Genomic DNA, 21,345 nt, shown 5'->3' with positions numbered 1-21,345 from the left:
ACATTTCATGGAACTTTTGAACGTTTTTGGGACGTCTAAATGTTTTTTGGGACGTTTGAACACTTGAAAGGACGTCTTAACTTTTGGAAAAAATTTAGGGCATGACAGGGCGTTTAAGTGTTTTAAGGGACGTCTTAGTGTTTCATGGAACGTTCGAGTTTTTAAAGGATATCTAACCTTGAATAGAGCCAAAAAAATTGTTTTAAACCCACGCATTTTTCCTGACAATTTAAAGAAATGAATTTATTCGAAGAATGAAATGTTTCCATAACTATTTTTCCCGTGAACTCCTATTTACCTATTTCGAAAATTAAAGGCAATGAAAGGCTTGAAAACCACATTTTTTCACGTAGTGACCTGGTTTCGAACTATTCTAACTAAAAAAAAATGACGGGCATCATCCGGGGAAAATTTCCAAGCGATCTGTGTAAGTTTCATTAAAAACGGTTCAGTACAGAGGGCGCTAGAGTCGGCGACAGACGGACAGACAAACGGATCTGCTGAATATTATTAGTAAAGATGAGATGTTTTATGTAGTCGACCAGCAAAAAAAGAAGTTATTCTTAAGTTTCAATATGTTGATGATAAAACAGATTACTCAAGTCAGGGGATTTGGATTAGAACTAAAAACTTCACATCTCATCATCGAGATTTCAGACTGAAAGTTCAGCTTTGAAATAATTTACTCTGAAAGTGCTGGGACTACGAGAAGAGACACGTAAATTGAACTCAATTTGGAAACTACAGAAGAGATATCCAAAAGTTGGACTTTCAATCGTCACTTACATGCTTAGAAATCTGATTTTGGATAAGAATATTTCTTCGATGTTTGTTGTATCAAGTGCACCATTAAATGTGATAAAGAAAAGTTTTGATAAAGTTGAGTCTGAAAATATGAAACTTACTGTAGAATCCGCAATACGGGAGATTTCCACATGTGTGCCAGTTTTCAAAAAAAAACAAATTCAGCTAATATTAAAACTAGTTCATAGTTACAGCCTCCCCGATCTTCATCTAAACGATCAAAAGTGTTTTTAATTTGGACAGCAAAGTTTGATTGATATTTTACCGCAATTTCAATGTGAAAAGAGGGAAAATAATTATATTTGCAATCTGGGCCGATCCGGGTCGACGATTTTTATCAAACAACTTTGTTCAAAAAAAATCGTATCGGCTTGGTTACTTGCTCAAATGAAAGGATAGGTATTTGTACCTGTCATCAGACAAAATAAAAAAAAACTATACAGAAAATCCACCACGGGCCGGCTAAAACTGCTGTCGGCCCGGACACTTTTCCCGCCCCGGGTCCTCTGTAGATTTTCTGCATAGTTTTTTTGATTTTGTCTGATGACAGGTGGAAATACCTATCCTATCATTTAAGAATATAATTGTGCAGAAACATTCGGTGACAGAACTTTACTAATTCGCAAATGCGGCATACTTGGACATTAATGTTCAATGTTAAAACATAAACATGTTACCGATTGAATATAAAAATCAGTGACCGGAAGTTGTCTACATAGACGTCGGAGTAAATGAGAAAAAAACACAGTAAATCTGAAAACCAGAAATAGTTAGGGGTTATTATATGCTCTCAGATCGCCCTCAAAAATGACAACAACTCAACACAACTTTCGCAGATGACCGACACTTTTGGAAGTAATGTTTCTCACGAATGTTCTCTCGCATAAATTAAAACAAATGTGCAACCAGGTAATGTGTGCAGTATACTTTGATGAAATGTTCTTCAACAATCTTCGAAGATTTTGCAAAAAAAAGTAGGGAAATGTGGAGAGAATGGTTTCGTCTCTTCTTGTTATTACCAGTTATCAAAGTTAGGTGATTTCCCCCCTTAAAAAAAGTTACATCGCACATCTCATGGTACTGTACTCTAGATTCCTCCCAAAATAGCTATCTTTGTGTAAAATTGCTCAAAAACTGAGAAAAATTATTCCAAAAGGTTGTCTCTCCAGTTGTGGAACAAGACTCTGGACAACAGAACTAAAACGGTGAAGAATAATGAGTAATGCTTGTTTTAGTCGGCAGTTTTTCGGGGTGTCGACGGAAACTTCAACTCTTCAATAAATCCATTGATAATCGAAACGTAGCCTCGTATACTGAAAGAAGATAATGTCGAAAGTTGGAAAACGAGTGTTCTTTCTTACGCTTCCGAAAAATCATTGCCCTTTACATGGGTTAAACCAGGAAATAGGCTTGTTGATATGGCGTTTACTTCAGGAGTCGACCATGAGGCGTTCCGGCCTCGGCACCTAGAGCTCTTCGGAATCTGTAATTTTTTTTTGAAATTCCTCCAATTTATTTCAAGTCTGCTCACTTTTGCTGCAGAGTTGCACTCTTCTGATCCTTTTAATCTAACTGTTTTTTTTTGATTTATTGCTTGAGTGCTATCTCCTTTTTTCCTTGATCCATGGCGTCGAGTGGTATTTTGACAACTTCTTCGATTACATCGGTCATCCCGTAATGATTTTAATCTTTTGAATCGAATATATTGGGAACCAATACATGCCATGTCAACTAACTGTTCATTTCGTCAATCGTTTTAGAGGTGGGACAACTCACTCGAAACTTTTTTAATTAGGAGTCTTGTTCTTCTTGCGGAGGAGCACACCTCGATTTGTTGAAATAATAACCATGGAAATTTACGTTGACGTTTTTACATGCAACTGTAATCGTATGTCCACATTTCAAGCGTGCTAACTTCAGGTCTAACCAAAAGATGTCTGCAAACGCTGTATGAATCGAAGTTGTTCGATTGACTTGAAATGTTTTGAGAAGATAAATGCATAGTTTAGGCAAATCTACATGAAATTTGACTGTGTTGCACAAATCAACTATGTTTCGTCCAATTTGCCCAGTATCCTACCGTTTTTACATCGGGAATGTTCTCCTCATTCTGTACTGTAGATACTTCTGCCTGTACCAATTGGTAATGTCATACTTCATTCTTGCTTTCAAAATGTGTTTAATTTTCAAAGTTTAGTTATTATTCACGAGGAAATATAAGAATGTGAAAACGATGCAATTTAGTTATGTCAGCACATCCGACAGAAGAAAAACATTAAATAGACATCTAGTGAATAAATAAATGAAAATGTCAAATAAATTAGAAAATTCTGGGAAGAAAAAGAATAAATTTAGTTAGAAACATGTTGGGAGACAAATTAAAATATATTCAGTTCACCGCTTTGGCACTGAAAATTACTACTCATTTCTACACATTATACCAAAGAAAAATAGAATTCTGAAGAATTAGATTGCAAAAAAGAAGTTTGATGCATGGATACTGACAGCAACTAGATCCTATGTACATCGGGAAGAATAAATGGCTTGGTTACCAACAAGCGGTAAAGATTTATGAAGAAAAAAAGTGAAAATTTAGAAAAAGATAAGGCAGGGGAGTGGAAGTGAGGAGAGGAAACAAAATAAATAATTATTTCTTGTCGTCTTTTTTGTCTCCTTCTTCCTCAACTGGTCCAAGTGTATGCCATTGAGCAATTGGGCGACGTGGAGATGCCAACATGTCCATCCAGTGCCTGAAATATTACAAAGGTAAAGACGGTGACCAGACAGCATTTCAGAATCAATTTGTTCTTAATTTCATAGCAATTTTACTCAATTATTGCTCTTAGAATGTTCTTAATCCAGCTAATTCGAGAGGTATCTAGAGTACAGTACCATGAGATGTGTGATATAAATTTATCTATGGGGAAATCACCGAAATTTGATATCATCATTCTTATATATAAAAGACAAGTGGTGTTTGTCTGTTTGTCTGAGGCACTGTCCGCAGCCGTTTTGGAAAGAGAAGAGAAACAGCCGGCTCAACCGCCGAAGGCGGGGGAGACAGGCTGGTCTAGTAATAACAAGAAGAAGTGAGACCATTTTCTTTACATTTCGCTGTTTTTTGTACAAAATCATCGAATATTGTTACTACATCGAAAAAATCAAAGTATTTCACTTCTAACACCTGTAAGATTCAAAATCTGAAAATGAACAAACCTAAGCTCTGCACCAGTTCCATTACATCCAAGAAGACACCGTCCAATGGCGTCGTTTGATCCGAGTTTATCGTAATCCATCACAGTGATCATAAGGGACACTTTCTGCAAAAAAAAACATTTCCAAATAGTCGGAACAGACAAAAAGTTAGAGAAAACGTTGAGACATGTTAGAAAAAGCATCCACCTGAATTTGTTCGAAAGGCACTTCGAAGCTGAATGATTCATTATAATATGGGTTAAGAGTACACTTCTTAATTGACGTTTTCTTCTTTTTCAGCCGTTTTCCTCCTTGCATCAACACTATCTTGACATATGGATCTGAAAGAAACCCGAGAAAATGTTAGGTAAAAAGTTAGATTCGATTAGAAATGGATGAAAAGCCAGGGGAAAAAGAGGAGAGAGACTTCTTATAGATTAGAAAACAAGCCATTTCATTCGAGATCACCTTCATTTTATGCAATGGCAACTTGTCAAATACAAAACTTTCATTGTAATACGGATTCAACGTTTTTCTTTTGATACTCGTTTTCTTCTTTTTCAACCGCTTTCCCTTGTCTTCTCCAAACATTTCCAGCTTCACATACGGATCTTCGAAATTTCAGAATAGATTCTTTCAGTTTTCAGTGAATTTCGAGATTAGTTAGAGTTTACTGTTAGTCTTAAAATGATGAAAAGTACCTGATAGACCACCGACGTCCATTTTCTTGAGATTCTTTGCTTCAAGCACAACAACTGTCAATTTTCCAGCAGTTGGGACGTATCGAAGTGAGAAACAAATATCTCCGAGACTCTTTTCCTGAAATCAAAATTCCGCATTTTTCAGTCTCCAAAACCATTCTCTCACGGCTTCTTTGTCATCTGGAGGTGGTGCAATATCCTTCCATTCTTCGATTACTTGTCCCAAATCAATCTTTCCAAGTGGAATTAAAACTTGTCCAATCTGGTCGTGCTTACTGAATCTGTCGAAATCGTAGATAGCAAACACAAGTGTTTTTGCAGTGATCTCATTGAATGCTACCTAAAATGTGTTCCTTTTTACATATTCTGAAATCTCATTGCTCACTTTAAAAATGAAAGTCTCATTGAATACTGGATTGAGTGTTTTCCGATGAACTTTCGTCTCAACTTTCTTCTTCTTTTCCGGCAATAAATACAGTTTAACATATGGATCAGATGTTCCAGACATATCCATTCCAGGCAGATCTTCCGCTTGAATCACAGTTACAGTCAGTTGTCCTTGTTGGAAATCATAATCAAGCTTGTATTGTATCCTTCCCAACTTCACTTCTTCTTTCTCTTCTGCTTGAGCTTTTTCGTTTTGTTCCATTGCGTCTCCTAGCTCTTCCAAGTCTTGAGCCATCTTAAAACGTCAAAAATGATTTATGGCGTATTGAAACTGGTTTTGTCAAGTTTACTTCAGTTTTAAAAAACATTTGAATCGAATGTTCTTACTAATAGAATATTCAATTCTAGAAAATTCTGTATTCTATTAACAATTCTAACATCTTTGTCATGATTTTTGAAGTTCGTTGAGAAGAATGATATTGTAAACCTGAACTAGTTCGAATGAGAGTTCTCCAAACTCGATCTGTGATCTATTCCAGTTATTCTAGGGGGAAAAGTTGCAATTCACATCAAATAACATTCTTATCGATTTTGATAAGGATGGTTCACAAACAAAATCTAGTTCTATCAGGGCGATCTATCAGGGCGATGACTGCACAGGTTTTCATGATAGTTTTAATACCATATTTTACAGATTGGTTATGTTTCGAATCAGCTATTTACCAAGCCGATTGTCGCTCTTTCAGAGAACTGCTGGAATGCTCAAGAACCAATTATCCTCCCTTCTATCACAAGGACATTATAACATTTATCCCCTCCTTATTATCGAAGAAACATACCCCTTGAATATTTTTTCCATCGACAACATCTTGTCCTTTACCAAAGAATCCTTTCAATCCCCCTTTTTTGTTTTTCTCTCCATGTCGTTTCTTTCCGAATAACTTGCGGATGATGAAGAAGGCACACGCGAGGACGAGCAAGATAAATACGAATCCGAGGAAGACGAATGCCCATTCAGGCACTGCAATTTTCAAATTTACGAAAAATAAAACGAAAGAAAAAAAGAGATGGATATTGCTCATTTATCTTTTATTTTCCAATCTTCTTCTCCAAACTATTCGTCACTGGTCATTTCTCTTTTTTTCGTACAATTCTGGACATTGATGAAGTACTAATAGAGAGAAAAAGAAGAGAGAAGATAAATGAATCTTATTCGTTTATCCACTGTTTTCATCCCTTCACTGCTAGAATTCTCTTTTCTCTTTTAATTATTTTCGTCACCACTACCACTGTTTGTTGTCCATTCGAGTCAACTCATAAACGAACTAACTCTTCGTAGTGTGTCCGGTGATAAATGTGTTATTGTTCTTGCTTCTTTTCTTCCTACTAATTTTTTCGTCTATCCCCAGGGACATTCACCCACTTTTTTGGCACATTCTTTTCTCTTTTGGTCCCTTCTTTCCACACGTCAATGCTTTGAATACTACTTTCTCTTCTCTCTTTTCTCTCTGTACTCGAAAGTAAAAAATCTAAAATATTCACAGCATTTGGGAGGAATAGAAACGAAAAGAGAAAGGCTGGGGCTGTGGTTTTCAGTGTGTTGCCACCAAAATATCAAATTACAATCGACAGCCTAGAAGCTGTGAAACGAGGATTCAGAAGAAAAAGAAGGCATTATTTGAAAGAGTTCAAAATGATGGGCAGTAAGGGATTGAAGATCAAAAAGCATAGAAAAGGAGGGAAAAGATATTAAAAGTTGGTATGAACTTGAGTTGTGTATGGGAATTTGAACACGGAAGTTGGAGTTTTTGGAGGTCTGGTAGTTCACTTCTTGGTTCTCAGACTTTGTCAAATGAACGATATGGATGGGAGCTCAGAAGTTTGAAACAAAATCTACGAAAAATAAGAGTTAGTGGATGACGAAACAGTCAATATGGTCGAAATTGAGTTTCTGTGAGAATACTGATCAACGAGTGGTCTTCTCATAAATGACGTTAGAGCTGAAGTTAAAAAGATACATGCTAATACAACGAGACTTAAAAGGTTTCTGTCAGCGAGTTCAAGATGAACTTCCGAGATTTCGCATTAGGAAGTTTTGAAAAGAATTTTAGAGCTTCATCAAAGGCAGCTATATGAGTTTTTTCTTTCATCTTACAGTCTCACAAGACTTTTTTTCAAGATTTTTCAAGAAATGTTCGAGGAAAATCAAACAAATTCAATGAAAAGCGACGAACAAGGAGAGATAGGATTGGATTGATTTTTTTACTTTCTTGAATTAAATAAATCGGATAAAACATCGATTGAAAAATACTTACTCCCAGTTTGCTGCATTACTTTTTCTTTCACAACGTCCTTGACATCTATAACTTTATTCACAACCACATCCTTCAGAGTCTCTTTTGTCGTTGTTGCTCTGGAAAAAGGAGGGAATTGGTGACAGAAACATTCACATATATCAATCGGAAAAAGAAAAAGAACATTTCAGTTTTGTTCTTTTTACTTTGACATCACATAACATGTTTATGATCGCCCACAGATTTTTTTATATTTTTATGAATTTTCTCTTTTTATGGATTTTGTTTCTTCTTTTCTCTTCTTCATGATTTCGAAACCATTCGAGTTAAAAATTTTTTGACTCAGAAATGACTGGGATTATGGCTATGGAAGCCAATTTTCAATGGAAAGCACATATCGCTATTAAACGAAAAAAATACACTTTTATGGATGTTGTCGTATTATTTTTTGGGCGCAATTGAATTTCAAGAGAGAAAAATACTGATGGAAAAGGGCATTCGCAGAAAATAATGTGTACTTCTAAAGCAGTCATTTATTAGAATCATTTTTAAGAATCATTTTGTAATTTGAGAGTTTTCTAATTGATAGCTGTATCGAAGTGTTAGACTACATACTATTCCCATATTTTCTTTTCAATATTCCGAAATTCCGAATCTACAGTAATCAGAATGAATGGGAAAAATCGAACGTTCTTCCGAACCTATGTCAGTCATAATAATTCGAATCCTCTATAAGACTATTCTAAATCTAAATGAGTCAATCAACCCAAATCTTTGTTTCCTATTCATATAATCTTTTTGTTTTTCGTCTCGAAAATTTTTCTTTTTCTTACATTTTCGAAAGATACCATATTTCTTGTGAGATTAAGAACCTCTTCTCCTTCTTCTTTTTTCTTTTTTCTACTTACACTTGCTTCACTACTTGCGTTGCCGTCTCTTCCATTGGTGCTTCATCCATCACGAATTCCTTCGTCAAATCCTCGTCTTTTTCTTCATCGCCTCCCGACGAGAAGTCTAATTTCACCATGGTGACTGAAATTGGATCAAGAAGTTAATGAAAGAAAAGAAGAAGTGAAACGGGAACGAATAGGTTCGAAGGTTTTACGAAGAGGGTCGACCAAAAAAGGCGGAGTCAGAGAAAATGGGAAAAAATGAATGGGAATGTGTTTACAGAAGCGAAATAATTAGAATTTTCAGAGAAGAAAACAGAGAAAAAGGGATGCGGGGTTTGTTTACTTTTCCAGAAGAAAAATATTCTGAAACGAGGCAGAGACTGATGGGAAAACTGAGATGAGAAAGGGAGAAATGGGATAGATGATGATGTGAAAAAAGAAAGATTATTATGTATGACATGCTTAAATTATGACATCGGGATTAGTTTTCTCCCCCATTTTTTTTCATAATCCCATTATCTATGGACGGCTCTTGATCATCAGAAGAAGGGGAAGAAGAAGGGAAACGTCACCGAGAGAGCAAGAAGAAAAAAGGAGATTTCTTTTTAAAAATCCAAAAAGTTGATATCCCATGGGTCATCTCGGAGCTAGCTTTTGGAGCACAATGTACATCTTTTTCTTCATTTTTCCTCTTCTATTTTTGACTCATCCCGTAGGATATGGGAGTTGAATTCATAATTATGAGAAATAAATTTTTTTTGGAAGAAGAAATAGAGAATTTGAATTTAAATTGAACATCTTCTTGGCTTCATTGGCTTCTTTTTTCTTCTTTTTTTTTAGTTTTAGTTTTCTGTTTTCGCTTTTTTTATTCGTTCAAATTCAGAGATGGCAAAAAAACAGCTAGCCAATTCAAAAGCGACGAAAAAAAGGAGAGAAGCGTTGAATGATAATACGAATGGGCACACGAAAAGAGAAACGAGGACCGCTTGAAGTAAAAGCTGATTGATTTTTGTTCCGACGTCGTCAGAAGAAGAGAGAAAAAAGAGGGGAATGAAGGGCAGGTGAAAAAAAGAAGAAGTGCTGAATGCAAACATGCAAATGCTTTGCTCCGAAGGCTGCCAGTGGTTACATTCTCAATTCCCATGGCTTTGAATAATGATTCCGATTCGGGATAGAGAGAATATTGCAGAATTTGATTTCATGGAAGCATGGGAATATAATTTATTTTTAATTTGAAAAGGATGCTGGGAAAGTGGATTATCGAGGTTTTGCGTGTCAGAGGTGAGAGTTCTGATTAGTTTCTCAATTGGTGAACAGAGACGAAATTGGTGAGAAATGCTGAGTTTTCGATAATTTACTAGAAATGAATTATTGAAGTCTATTTTGGATACAAAAAATTATCGGAGGTATACCCGACATCATTATATAACTATTACTAATGAAAGTAATAACTTCTTAGATATAAAATTTTGGCTACGAAAAAGGAGATTTCTGGCCTGAATCAGAAACGGAACATGCATGAAATAGAACCAATATTATCTTTTCTAGAGTAGAAAAAAGAAAATGCGGTTCTAATTCAGAACAGTTATTCGCTAGTATCGTATCAATTTGGAGTCAAAAAGCTTTAATTCTCTTCAGATTAAAAAATCAAAAATGAAATCAGACTATTTTCCCAACATCCCAAATCTCTATATCTCTCAACGCCTTCTTCATTCCAGTAATCAAAAAAAGGCTCTTCTTTTCCTTCGAAATTTGAAATTACCCTCACTCTCTCTATCTTCCCACGCACTTTTTCTGACATCTTTCTTCCCGAGAGCTCATGTAATTTTAATTTGGGTGAAAGGTCAATTCTCTCGGTTTCGAAGAAGAGGTCCCATCTTCGAGCCATTAGTTAAATTTCAATTCGTTCTCGTTTTAGGCATAATTGACCACTGGAAATGGGTGGAAACGAGACCAAAGTAGAATGATATTAGGAAGGGTGGGGGATATTTAACTGGATAAAATGGGATAGAGAATCTAAGAAGGTGTAGCAAGATGAGGTACAGAATAGGTAGTTTTGATTAATAAAGTTGATTATTTAATATCCCAGGTACCTGATATTTTTCTCATTTCATCATTTCGGTATAAATCGAAAATCAGAAAATCGGGCTGAGAGGAGAATTCCTAGAATATTGGAGAGCTTTCGGAACCAAAAACAAAAAAAAAGTGCCTGCACTACCACCTATTCAATATTTTATAGTCCTTAGCAGTTTGGTCGAGAGCACGACGAAGCAGAAAAAGAAAACGTTTTAGTGAGAAGCTGGAGGCTGGTTGGCGTCGTCGTGGGGAGAGAAAGAGAGAAGAAGTGAGTGTGCTCCGCCGCCGAGCCCACCGCTTCTTCTTCTTTTTCTTTCTTCAACTGGCTTTTCTCGCATACACTCTTTCTCGCAAAAACCAGCAGAAAAAGGAAAGAAAAGAAGAAAAAGAAGACGAAGCAGAATAAGAAGAAGAAGACGGACGACGACGACGAAAACGAGTGGGAAGGAGGGGTTGTGCCCGATGTCGGGGGTAGTTGAAACGAGGACGCGGTGCCTTCCATATTGAGGGATCGATACGAAAAAAGAAGAGAAGGCACGTCTTCTGAAGGAATGGAGCAAAAACGAGAAGACGATTTAACGGGGCCGCCTGCCGCGATTAGCGACTCACTGACTCACTGACGTGATGCGATAAATGCATAGTATTCGAAGAAAAAGGGAGGAGAAACTACGACGAAAAGGAAGTGAAATACTAGTTCATCGAGATGAGAATAAGATTTCGATTTTGAATTTCAAAAGGTTTCACTTCCTCTTTTTTCGATTATTTTCAAGAATACTGATCTGGTATTGTATATACTAAATTGAGACGATCAACGGTGCAATCTGACAAGACTTACACTAGAAAAGATTCACAAATTGATTAGGATTTTTGAATTTAGTACTCGTCGGTGATCTGCTCATTTCATTTTTTAAACTAATCGCAGCTTTAGGAAAAAAATCAGAATTGACCAACTTTTAGTGAAAAAAGTAAAGTGAAAAGATCAAATTAAACGGAGAACCAAAAACAAAAAAAGAACGAACAAATCGGCTGAGAGGATAATCTGAACAAAAGTTCTGACATGTGTACGCGGTTGTTTTGATTTATGAGAAATCTAGGTTTTTCGAAAAGTAATACTATTAGTTGACTTCAACCAAAATTTATATGAGCACATGGTTTGTCATCTGAAACCGCAACTAGTTTTTTTCTCTAATACAAGATTTTTTCCACTGAATACAAAAAATCATTGACAGTGGAGAATAATTTACTCTAAATTTTCCATTCCAATCTGATTTCAGTACACAAAGAACTGCTTCTGAAGTTTAATTGAAAAGTTTTTTTGGATTAAAGTGGAGGAAAACTTTGACATTGAGAGATACTTGCAGCTGACAAAACAAATCAAGAGACGTCACAATGAACAGGAAATTTGATTGTTTGAGCAGTGTCTAGTGGTGTTGATTGGATTTTGCAAAGTTCAACTTCCAGAGAAAATGTTCTTCGGTTCAGGAGAACATAATGGACAAGGAGTGGAGGACCAGTTCAGAGGTTACTGAAATACTCCTAATTACAGTATCAATTCGCACAACGGAGCTGAAAACTAACGCTGCAGATATTTTTAACACGTCGGTAATGTAATGACTTGTCAGAAAACCTTGACCTTGTTTTTCTCGAATACTAGGTCTCGAGGGCAAAAACTGAATATATATTTGAAAGCAGCGGTTTTTCAGTTTTCCAATGATATACATATGTAGGCTACGTCCTATACATAACTCCACCGCTCGAAGGCCTTCTCTAATAAGAACTACATAGTTCAGGACATCGTAAAAATAAGATTTAATTGTCAATATTCACGTGAACAGTCTCTGAACAAAAAAAAGTTCCAGCGTGAGTTTCTCAGATCATGCCACGTGGTCGATGCTTCAAATCAGATTCCACCGCGAGTCGAGTTATTCCACAATTATGATGAAAACGAGTTTGATTTTCAAAGCTTGTGTAAGTTTGCCAATTGTTAATGTTCCAATCAAACTGATTTCTTTTCAGGGACTGTTTCTCGCAGTTGCCGGAGCCCCGGCCATTATCCCTAATGGTGGTGATATTGAAATTCCAACTGATGAACCAGTTTCAATCCTTCACGGAGAATATCAAGTTCAAACGAGCAATTTGTAAGCAGTTGAATGTTGAAAAGCGACTTTCAACCTGTTGTTTTTAGAGAAAACTACCGTCCAACATGGGCGTCAGTTTGGAAAATCAATCAGCACGATCTCGAAAATGGGATCTTTTATGTTTCAACATGGCCACCGAAATACTGTCATGCGTAAGTTTCAATTATTTCTCCTTTTCTCAGCTCTAAATTACTGTTTCAGAATCTACGTCTGTCCAATTACGGAACAATCATACAACCAAGCGTTGAATTTCAAAACTTCCGAAGAGGATATGTGCGAGAAAGAATATGCCAAATTCTATCCACACGCCAAGAAGATTATTTTGAAGAAAGAGGGCGGTGCAGAAGAGTCAAAGTTCTGGATGAAAAACCGTTTGGAGTTTGAAATAGATAACAATCGTCAATCGAAACTGCGTGTAAGTTATTCAGAAACTCTTATATTTTCAGCCAAATTAGAGGTTTAGGTGTTGAATTCTGAACCAGAATCTCATTCTGAATTCATGGAAGAGAGCAAGAAAGGAATCACTTTTGGTTTTGATTTGACGGGCAAGGAGTTACTCATTTTGACAAACAGGTTTCACTTTACAACTAATTGATTTTTTATCTCCTATACTTTTTTTCAGTCGTATGTGTCAAATCAACAAAATCGGAGGAGAATTCTATCCAATTTTCCGAGAAGGAGTCAAAAAGACTCCAGATAATTATCCTAAATGGTTCGATGACGGCTCTGCGTGGAATTCATCGCTCAGTCCAACTGATTATCTTCCTCCTGTTAAATCTCGAAAAACTCCGAAGTCGATTGATTTGCTTGCTGTGAGTTCGATTGAGTAGGAAAATCTTTCCTCGAAAACGAGCATTCTAAATGCGTTTCTTACTTTTCCAATCTATGCAAAATATTTTCTTGCTAACTGGTACACTTGGACTCTGCGATATACTGCTGAAATATTTTCAAAATTTTATTAACACGGAGATTGATTCTCCTAAAGTTCTTTTTCAGTACTTAAAAGACAAAACATGGACTGACAAAAAAATTGGAAATCTTGTGAAGTCTTGTGAACCAGTTGTCGGATGGAGAGCCGGTGGGAGACGGAAACCAACGAATGCAATGTTTCAGAAGGTTTCTGTTGGATCATATACTGTCAATTTTCCGGTAAAATTTCGTTTATTTCGACAATTTATCGTCTCAGTCATCTTCAGAATACTCAATGGTCTGGAAAAGCGTTCAAAAGGTTCACTCTGAATGTTGAAAAATGTCATTGGTTCCGTTTGTGGTTCTCAGATAAAAGAATGGAAGATTATAAGAGTGCGCCTCTCTCGGAAATGGTTGACTTCTTTCTAAACGAAGGATTTTATATCAGCCCGGAATCTGGTAGAATATTACAATCTCTTTCACTTAAACCCTCCAATTTTTAGATGAAGCTCATCCTCTTCCAGGAGTCAATGAACTAACAAAGTTCACTTTTAGAGTTGCTGGAAAAGAGAGCACATTGGTAATTTTGTGAATTTATCCTATATAAAGAATCCATTTTCAGGTCGATATGCTGTACGGAGAAACACAAGGAAGTCCGATTTACCATGACCAGTTCAACATCAAGGATATTCAAAAAAACTTTTTCAGACTTCACGTTATTAAGGCTCCTGGATGCGAAATTTCTATGGATTCGGTATATCTCAAATGTGTCTTGTTTTTCTATTTTCTATTTTCATTTTTTCAGCGTCCACTCTTGTGGACCGATCATTCGACGAGTAGAAGTATCAACATGTGGAACTTCGGAACTTGCCAGTTCACTCATTTTGAATAGTTTTATCTGCTTCATTCCTATGAATCGGATAACTTTTTAATGAAGAAATAAATGTACCAGACAATAATTTATCCGAAAAGAGGGCCTCGGTTGTCTTGAAGTGTCGAAATGACATTCCAAATGTTTTTGATCCAATATCTGATGATCAGATTCTGGTCTCTTATATTCCCTGAAACCCTTTCGTAAATCAAGACACTTTCTTCCGATTTACTATGTTTGTTTTCAACATCTTTTTCATTGAAAAACAACTATTATCTAGAACCTGAAAAACTAATCTGACAAGTGACTTCTAAAATATCGTTTTGATATGATGAGAACATTGAGAGTCGAGTGTTCTTTATTTGAGAAAAAAGTCAAAAAGATCAATAGAATGAGGAAGTTATCATGAAAGATATAAGTTACCGGTGGAAATGTATTTAATTTCATTCATTCGCTTTCGTTATCATGCCCATCGTCCACACTGTTGTCATCCTTTCTCACCACTTTCTTATGCTTCATTCGTCTATTTTGAAACCATGTTTTGACTTGAGTCTCACTCAGATTCAATGCATTTGCCAACTCGATTCTTTCAGGAGTACTCAGGTATCTGAAATTGAAATTAAACTATATTTGAACCTGCAAAAAATTCATTAACAAACCTCTGGGACTCAAATCTTCTCTCCAACCCTTGAAGTTGTTGATCACTGAACACTGTTCGAGCCTTCCTTCGGGAACTGAAATACAGAATTTATGGATTTTTCAGATCTGACACAATTACCATTCCAACCTTAATCTTCTGTACGCTTTTGATGCATTTGACAATCGAATCTGATCGGCAGTTGACCAAAAACCGGGGAAAACTCCATTGCGTTGAGCCAACAAAAGACTGTGTTCGATTGGGAATGCAGCTGCAGCAAGCCATAGTTGTTCAGAGAGAGCAGGGGCTATATTTGGAGCAATATCACTCGATATCGGAAGAGAAATCATGGACATTGATGGTTTCTCAGAGTTCTGGAAAACAAGTTGGATGAGATAATGATGAGTGGAGAGATATAGATTTATGAATTAGTTTTTGTCTTACTGATTGAATTGAGAAACACAGAAAAAGTGTCTTCGACAACCTCAGAACCACTTCATTCCGAGAACTTGGAAGAGAATAGGGGATCTAGATAAGACAGTTTTATGCATGAGAAGCTATAAGTTCCTGAAATTTAAGTAAGTTCACAGGTACTAAATTTGCGGGTAGAAACAAGATGCAAATTCAAGTATGAAGGTGACAAGTGGATTGCTCACGGAGCACCGCTTTCGAAAGGTATGATTACAACATTTGTAACTACCGTATCCTTTCTTTAAATTCAAACAAAACAAGAAAATATCTCAGGACGAAAGCACCAAAAACAATGATTAGTTGATTATTTAATCTGAACAATTATCTCAATAACATATGATAGAGAGAAAAGCAAATTGAACTGGGAATTCAGAATTCCAACGAAAAAAAATGTTATTCACTTAAATTTTCGGAATCAAACTCACTTCATCTGAACTGGATTGAGAATTAGTTGACGATTCATCTAGCTTCAGAATACGTTGAATCTCATTTGAATGTCCGCGAAGTAGATCATCAATTGAGAAACTTGAAGTTGTATTTATCATTTTCATGAAGCCTTTTTGGGAACTTTTCGTATTGAGCAGAGTGTGAAAATGGGGTAACTCGGTAATATTGTTCTGTAGGAGACTTAAGAGTGGGCGGAGCATCCGACGTCGTCAGAGTGGGCGGAGTCGGCGAATAGAAGAGGGGAAGGGCTCTATAGTAGAAGAGGAAAGTGGTGAATAAGAGGAAGAATAAAAAAGAGTTGATGAGAGAGATAATGATTATGAATGACAGTATAGCCTTGGGCAAAGTTGTAGTAGGCGGAATAGGGTAAACAACTACTTGATGAGAGTGGAGACGTCAAAAAAAGAAGGTGTCTTTCTGAATTTCCTCATCTGTAATCCGGTACTACAAAACATATCGAATTCGTCAGAAAACGAAGGACGCATAGTAATGTTTTAATGGTGAAAAATGGGAAATCAAAAGGGATTTAAGTCAAAATCAGAAGGCACATACATTTTTAGTCATCTCCACGATTACGTCAGGTTTCACAGAGAGCACGATGTTACGAAAAAATGGGATTAGAATTGCGAGAAACTAAGTGAAATGTCACAGAATATTTACTCAAATTCAAGGAAACATTTGGTAAAGAAAGGCTGAGGATGCTGGATATCGAGTCCTCTGCTACAATTGTAGTAGATTGAAAAGTTTAAAGTTTCAGTTTCTTGTGAGAAAGCTACAGAAATAAATTGGAATTCTGAAAAAGAAAATTGAGATTCCAGTTCTATAACTAAAAATTTCCCTTGTTGGTATCCTGAAAAGAACAGTAGTGAGTAATTTTGGGTTTTGTTTTACTATTTTTCAGATCCACGAAAATGTTCTTCTTCGAACAACTTTTTTGTTAAATTCGATAATTAATAACATCCTTGAGACGGGGCATTGTGACACAGAGATACATTTTCAAGTTGTTCTCGCTGGATTCTTTCTTTTTTATGTAACCTCTTTGTTTTAAGTCTTACGGTAGCAACAGAGCTTCACCACTTTTCTGAAAGTGTGATCTAAATTGCAATCCAAATGAATAATCCAGTTGTTTTCACTTGTATCCGGGTATATATTCTTGTCACCTCAGCCGACCTTTCCCCCCATCTCATCATTCCCTAATTACGTGTTTTTGTTACAATACAATACGATTGAGACGCTCATAATAAGTGTGAACATGTTGAGAATACACTCGGAGGGTAATGGTCATTGTGCAATGAGCAATTTGAACCTTTCCACAGATGTTCACCACTTCTAACAACTTGTTTCCCTCCCACACTATCACTGTATATCTTCAAAAAGGAAAATGAACTAAACGAAGAAATTGAGCAGAAGACGAAGACGAAGAAGACGACTATTATTGCATTATAGACGGCCGAAGCGCTAGAAGGCTTTTAACTTATTATGTTGAGTAGACATACAGCTTCCCCTAACTTATTACTAATGGAGTTGAGAGACCCTACTGTGCAAAATGAACAAGTTGCCACGTCATCAAAAGTAAAACAAAGAACACAATGAAAAAAGTAGCTTCCGTTTATGGATTCACACTTAATTAACGCTTTCCTTCTGGGCACTTTGAACATTTGACACCTTCTGACTTATCCATTGTCTTCTTACTCACCGCAAGAAAGTATCCAGCGGTGAGCAATAACATCATCATCATCATCTTCAGAATTATTACTTCATCGTGTCTTGTGTCAAAACACCCACCCTCACAATACATAACAAAAATATAGAGAGCAATTATTCCCAATTAGTTGACGGATTTCCCTACCGTGGAAGCAGCTTTAGTAGTCGTATTGAAGCTCTGATTGTCTACAATCTGGAGGATGTTTTGACGGCTCATCGATAGTTAATTATTCGTATGAAATGCTATATAGTTTGAAAACAAGATTTAATGAGAAGATGTTTTGAAGATAAATTGGTGTGGAAATAGAAGAAATGAGATATCGAAAGAATGGAGAAATGCCAGTGGATTGGGCCGGGTTGTGAGGGCTTGATATATCTGAAAGCACTATAGAGTTTTTTGAACAAACAGTTCTCATCCAAGAATCACTTAATCACTCAATCATTCCATTTAGTTTCTTGCCAAATTCCTCTAAAAATGTATTCAACTTGCTGAAATCTTTAAGTCTCGGAGTCCATTTTCAAGCTTGAGTAAATGTACAGTTTTCTTCATTCGATGTACCCGAAATTTTCAAGACCTGTGGTAGATTGGTTCTTCTGCTTAAGTTGCGACATGATGCGTCGTTTGAATGATGAATTTCCAGAATTTCCAGATGACATTCGTTGTTTTTTATAGATATATGGTAATACTTCTTGATGGCTCTTGGTGGCTGACGGTTGTATTCTAAAAAAAACCGCTGAAAGTTTAAAAAAAGAATAGATAACAACTAGAAACTGTTTCACATCGCTTTTATTCAGGACAGTTTAGAAATGAAAAAATACCTCATCTAAATCGTTATTCAGGTGTTCCCATTTTTCGAATTATCATAAAATCGGTTAATTAAAAGGCCGAAATGCGGGAGCCCCTTGTTGACCCTCTTTTCATCTCGATCATCATCTTCTTTTAGCATTAAATCCATTGGTTCCCACTTGAACTCATGTATGCAGGTGTGGAGAGAGAAAGAGCGGCGAACCGATAAACGTATTTTCAAAAACTGTATGCAGGGGATTAGTGGATAGAGTAAGTGCGTCTGGTGAACATTCGTCGTTTCCTTTCGTAATCTTTTGACAGACATTTCTTCTTTTCTGATTGGGATGCGTAGCAATAAAACTAATGAATTGAGCAAACATTGCACTAATGGTAAGAATAAAACATGTGCCGCCTTCACAGACACCTACAAAAACAATTGTATTCGTAGTCTCTTGGAGCAACAGACGGTATACTTTGGATTATCTTTTGTTTAATTGGATTAGACCACTCGGTCAATGAGGAAACTTGTTGAGAATAGGGGAAGAAGTTGTGAATTATAATGATTGGGGGTGACAGTTACAGTACCTCATTTAATTACAGTAATGTGAGCAGGCAATGAAATATGCTAGACCGTTCATCGACTTTAGAATCAGAAAACCAAACTCATCAATGTTTTTTCTTCCAAAAGCAATTGATCCTTTTCAGACTTCTAACTAGGGAAGGATCCCGAGTCAAGATGGAGTTACGGGTCGAGACCTATATTGTTGGAAAGGAAATCGGCTGGGATTTCCAAAACAAGTTTCAAATTTTGCTAAACGCCTATAGGAATCGAGAAAATTGAGCTCAAAGTTCAGCTCTGATCTCGATTCTTAACCATATAAATCGATCGAGTGGGGGCTTAGCGCGAGCTACTTTCTTCTCTCCCCAGATAATCCACGTTTTCCAACGGTTGGATGGTCAGGTGGGTAAGAGGTTGGGTTGGGGAGCAAGTGGTCAGGGTTCGGTTTCTCTAGACGCTATTCGTTTTTTTTTCTTTTTTCTTTTTTGATTTTCTTCTTTTCTGGAAATACATTTTATCTATTTTGTGGTTCTTCATGTGTTTTAATAAAAGCCTAACAAATACACAGAAGTAGTTTTCGCAAAATTGTTTGCGAATTTCTGAAATAAGCTCTTTCTATACTTCAATCAAAAAAAGAGGAACAAACTTTTTTTTGAAGAACCACAAAATATATAAAATGTATTTCCAGAAAAGAAGAAAATCAAAAAAGAAAAAAGAAAAAAAACGAATAGCGTGTAGAGGAACCGAACCCTGACCACTTGCTCCCCAACCCAACCTCTTACCCACCTGACCATCCAACCGTTGGAAAACGTGGATTATCTGGGGAGAGAAGAAAGTAGCTCGCGCTAAGCCCCCACTCGATCGATTTATATGGTTAAGAATCGAGATCAGAGCTGAACTTTGAGCTCAATTTTCTCGATTCCTATAGGCGTTTAGCAAAATTTGAAACTTGTTTTGGAAATCCCAGCCGATTTCCTTTCCAACAATATAGGTCCCGACCCGTAACTCCATCTTGACTTGGGATCCTTCCCTAGTAAATTGTAAAACTTTAGGCTTTGAATATAGACCACGAGTAACAACAAAGTTTTCGCGACAGGAGTATTGCTCAAAAAAGATAGTCAATCCTCCGACAGTCTGATTTTCTATCTTTGTTTTAATTGAATCATTCTCCCACCATGTTTTATTGAACTTTTCCCACATTCCATTCTGTCTTTTTCCTGACTAGAGCAGGTGCTTCGTCACGCTGAAGCAGAGAGACGCAGACGACGAATGACTCGGAGTGTGTCTCTCGTAAATCGACACGATGAAAGAATTCAAACATTTCTCTCGTACACTGACCAACCTAACCCCTTCATCCTTCACTTTTCCTACTTTTCCATTGATTTTTACTCTCTTTTCGTGATTTTTTTGTTGGAACGACTTTCTTATGTCGAACTTCATGTGACACGTTCGACAAATGCAAACAAACATCCTGCTATCTAATCATCAACCTCGTCTAGCTGTGTCTCTCTGTGCTCTTTTCGCTTTCTTTCACCGGAAACATCAGTATTGATTTACAGGCGATGGACATGGATATGTCTCTGCATTTCGGTGAAAGAGAGAAAATTCTCTTCAGCTGGTGGAAAACTGGATCGTTTTCTGGTGAGAAATTATATTTTTAAGCTTTAAAAAACTAGCAAAAATGAATAAATTTACAGGAATGGCAGTTTCCATGCTCATCAGCTTCCTTCTGTGCATTCTCTACGAAGCCATCAAATCATTCCGTTACTTCCTTGCCGTCTGGAATAATCAAAAGAGACAACAAAGACATGCCGAAGCATCCATCACGAATCCACAGAATAGTGGAGGTGACACGATTTCCGAAGATTCGGTTCACATCGCTCCGCTCGTTCAACTCTCTGGGTGAGTCAGAAGTACTCTCACTTTTGAGAATGTAAACAATTTCAGGTTCACTAGACGATTATTCACTTCGTACCGCCTCGCTCAAGGAGCTCTCTACGGTCTTCAGGTTTGTAATTAACTTTAAAAAATAAATAAATGTTCATTGAAAAAATGCTTTGAAACCGAGCGTTGATCAACTTTTCAACAAATATGCGGAAACCTTGTTGATGGGAAAATATCTATGTTCACTACTTGATATTCTCTGAGAGCACTGACGCGAATTCTTATTATTTACCACAAACTAATTGTACTAACACTGTTGGATATAGGAAATTCGATTTTAAACAACAAAAAAAGAATATATTTTCAGGCTCTTCTCGCGTACGCTCTCATGCTCATCGTCATGACATACAACATGAATTTGATCTTGTCAATTGTTGTCGGAGAAGCCGTCGGGTACTTCCTGTTCACTGGAAATCCACTGGTCGACCAGCATCTCACCGATTGTTGCTGAATGTTTTACTCGCCTTCTCATGTATAATTACCCTTTTCTTGTTCTCTGAAAATGCCCTAACCATTCCAAACCCTTTT

The 21,345-nt window shown here is 36.7% G+C and overlaps 4 protein-coding genes across 4 annotated transcripts; 2 read left to right on the top strand and 2 right to left on the bottom strand.

The window, feature by feature from the left end:
* Positions 1–3,451: 3,451 nt before the first annotated feature.
* GCK72_006355 (uncharacterized protein) lies at positions 3,452–8,408 on the bottom strand (the record flags this gene model as incomplete). The annotated part of the gene is made up of 9 exons (XM_003113567.2): positions 3,452–3,554; positions 4,021–4,124; positions 4,207–4,340; positions 4,701–4,818; positions 4,867–5,040; positions 5,086–5,382; positions 5,927–6,108; positions 7,403–7,500; positions 8,290–8,408. 9 exons carry the CDS (start codon positions 8,406–8,408, stop codon positions 3,452–3,454), a joined length of 1,329 nt encoding a protein of 442 aa, XP_003113615.2.
* A 3,408-nt stretch (positions 8,409–11,816) lies between these two features.
* On the top strand, positions 11,817–14,289 carry GCK72_006354 (uncharacterized protein; the record flags this gene model as incomplete). The annotated part of the gene is made up of 12 exons (XM_003113350.2): positions 11,817–11,871; positions 12,224–12,318; positions 12,367–12,488; positions 12,536–12,640; positions 12,690–12,903; positions 12,952–13,061; positions 13,111–13,300; positions 13,485–13,637; positions 13,685–13,856; positions 13,901–13,977; positions 14,020–14,151; positions 14,203–14,289. The coding sequence occupies 12 exons, from the start codon at positions 11,817–11,819 to the stop codon at positions 14,287–14,289; spliced, it is 1,512 nt and encodes a 503-aa protein (XP_003113398.2).
* Positions 14,290–14,715: 426 nt separating this feature from the next.
* On the bottom strand, positions 14,716–15,921 carry GCK72_006353 (uncharacterized protein; the record flags this gene model as incomplete). Its single annotated transcript, XM_053725592.1, has 4 exons — positions 14,716–14,875; positions 14,928–15,002; positions 15,056–15,279; positions 15,802–15,921. 4 exons carry the CDS (start codon positions 15,919–15,921, stop codon positions 14,716–14,718), a joined length of 579 nt encoding a protein of 192 aa, XP_053589786.1.
* A 4,514-nt stretch (positions 15,922–20,435) lies between these two features.
* On the top strand, positions 20,436–21,268 carry GCK72_006352 (uncharacterized protein; the record flags this gene model as incomplete). Its single annotated transcript, XM_003113854.2, has 4 exons — positions 20,436–20,514; positions 20,571–20,775; positions 20,821–20,881; positions 21,125–21,268. The coding sequence occupies 4 exons, from the start codon at positions 20,436–20,438 to the stop codon at positions 21,266–21,268; spliced, it is 489 nt and encodes a 162-aa protein (XP_003113902.1).
* Positions 21,269–21,345: the final 77 nt, after the last annotated feature.

Source organism: Caenorhabditis remanei, chromosome II, assembly GCF_010183535.1.
Source record: "Caenorhabditis remanei strain PX506 chromosome II, whole genome shotgun sequence".
Classification (NCBI taxonomy): domain Eukaryota; kingdom Metazoa; phylum Nematoda; class Chromadorea; order Rhabditida; family Rhabditidae; genus Caenorhabditis; species Caenorhabditis remanei.
Note: the sequence above shows the minus strand (reverse complement) of the source record. Positions and strands in the feature narration are given on the sequence as shown.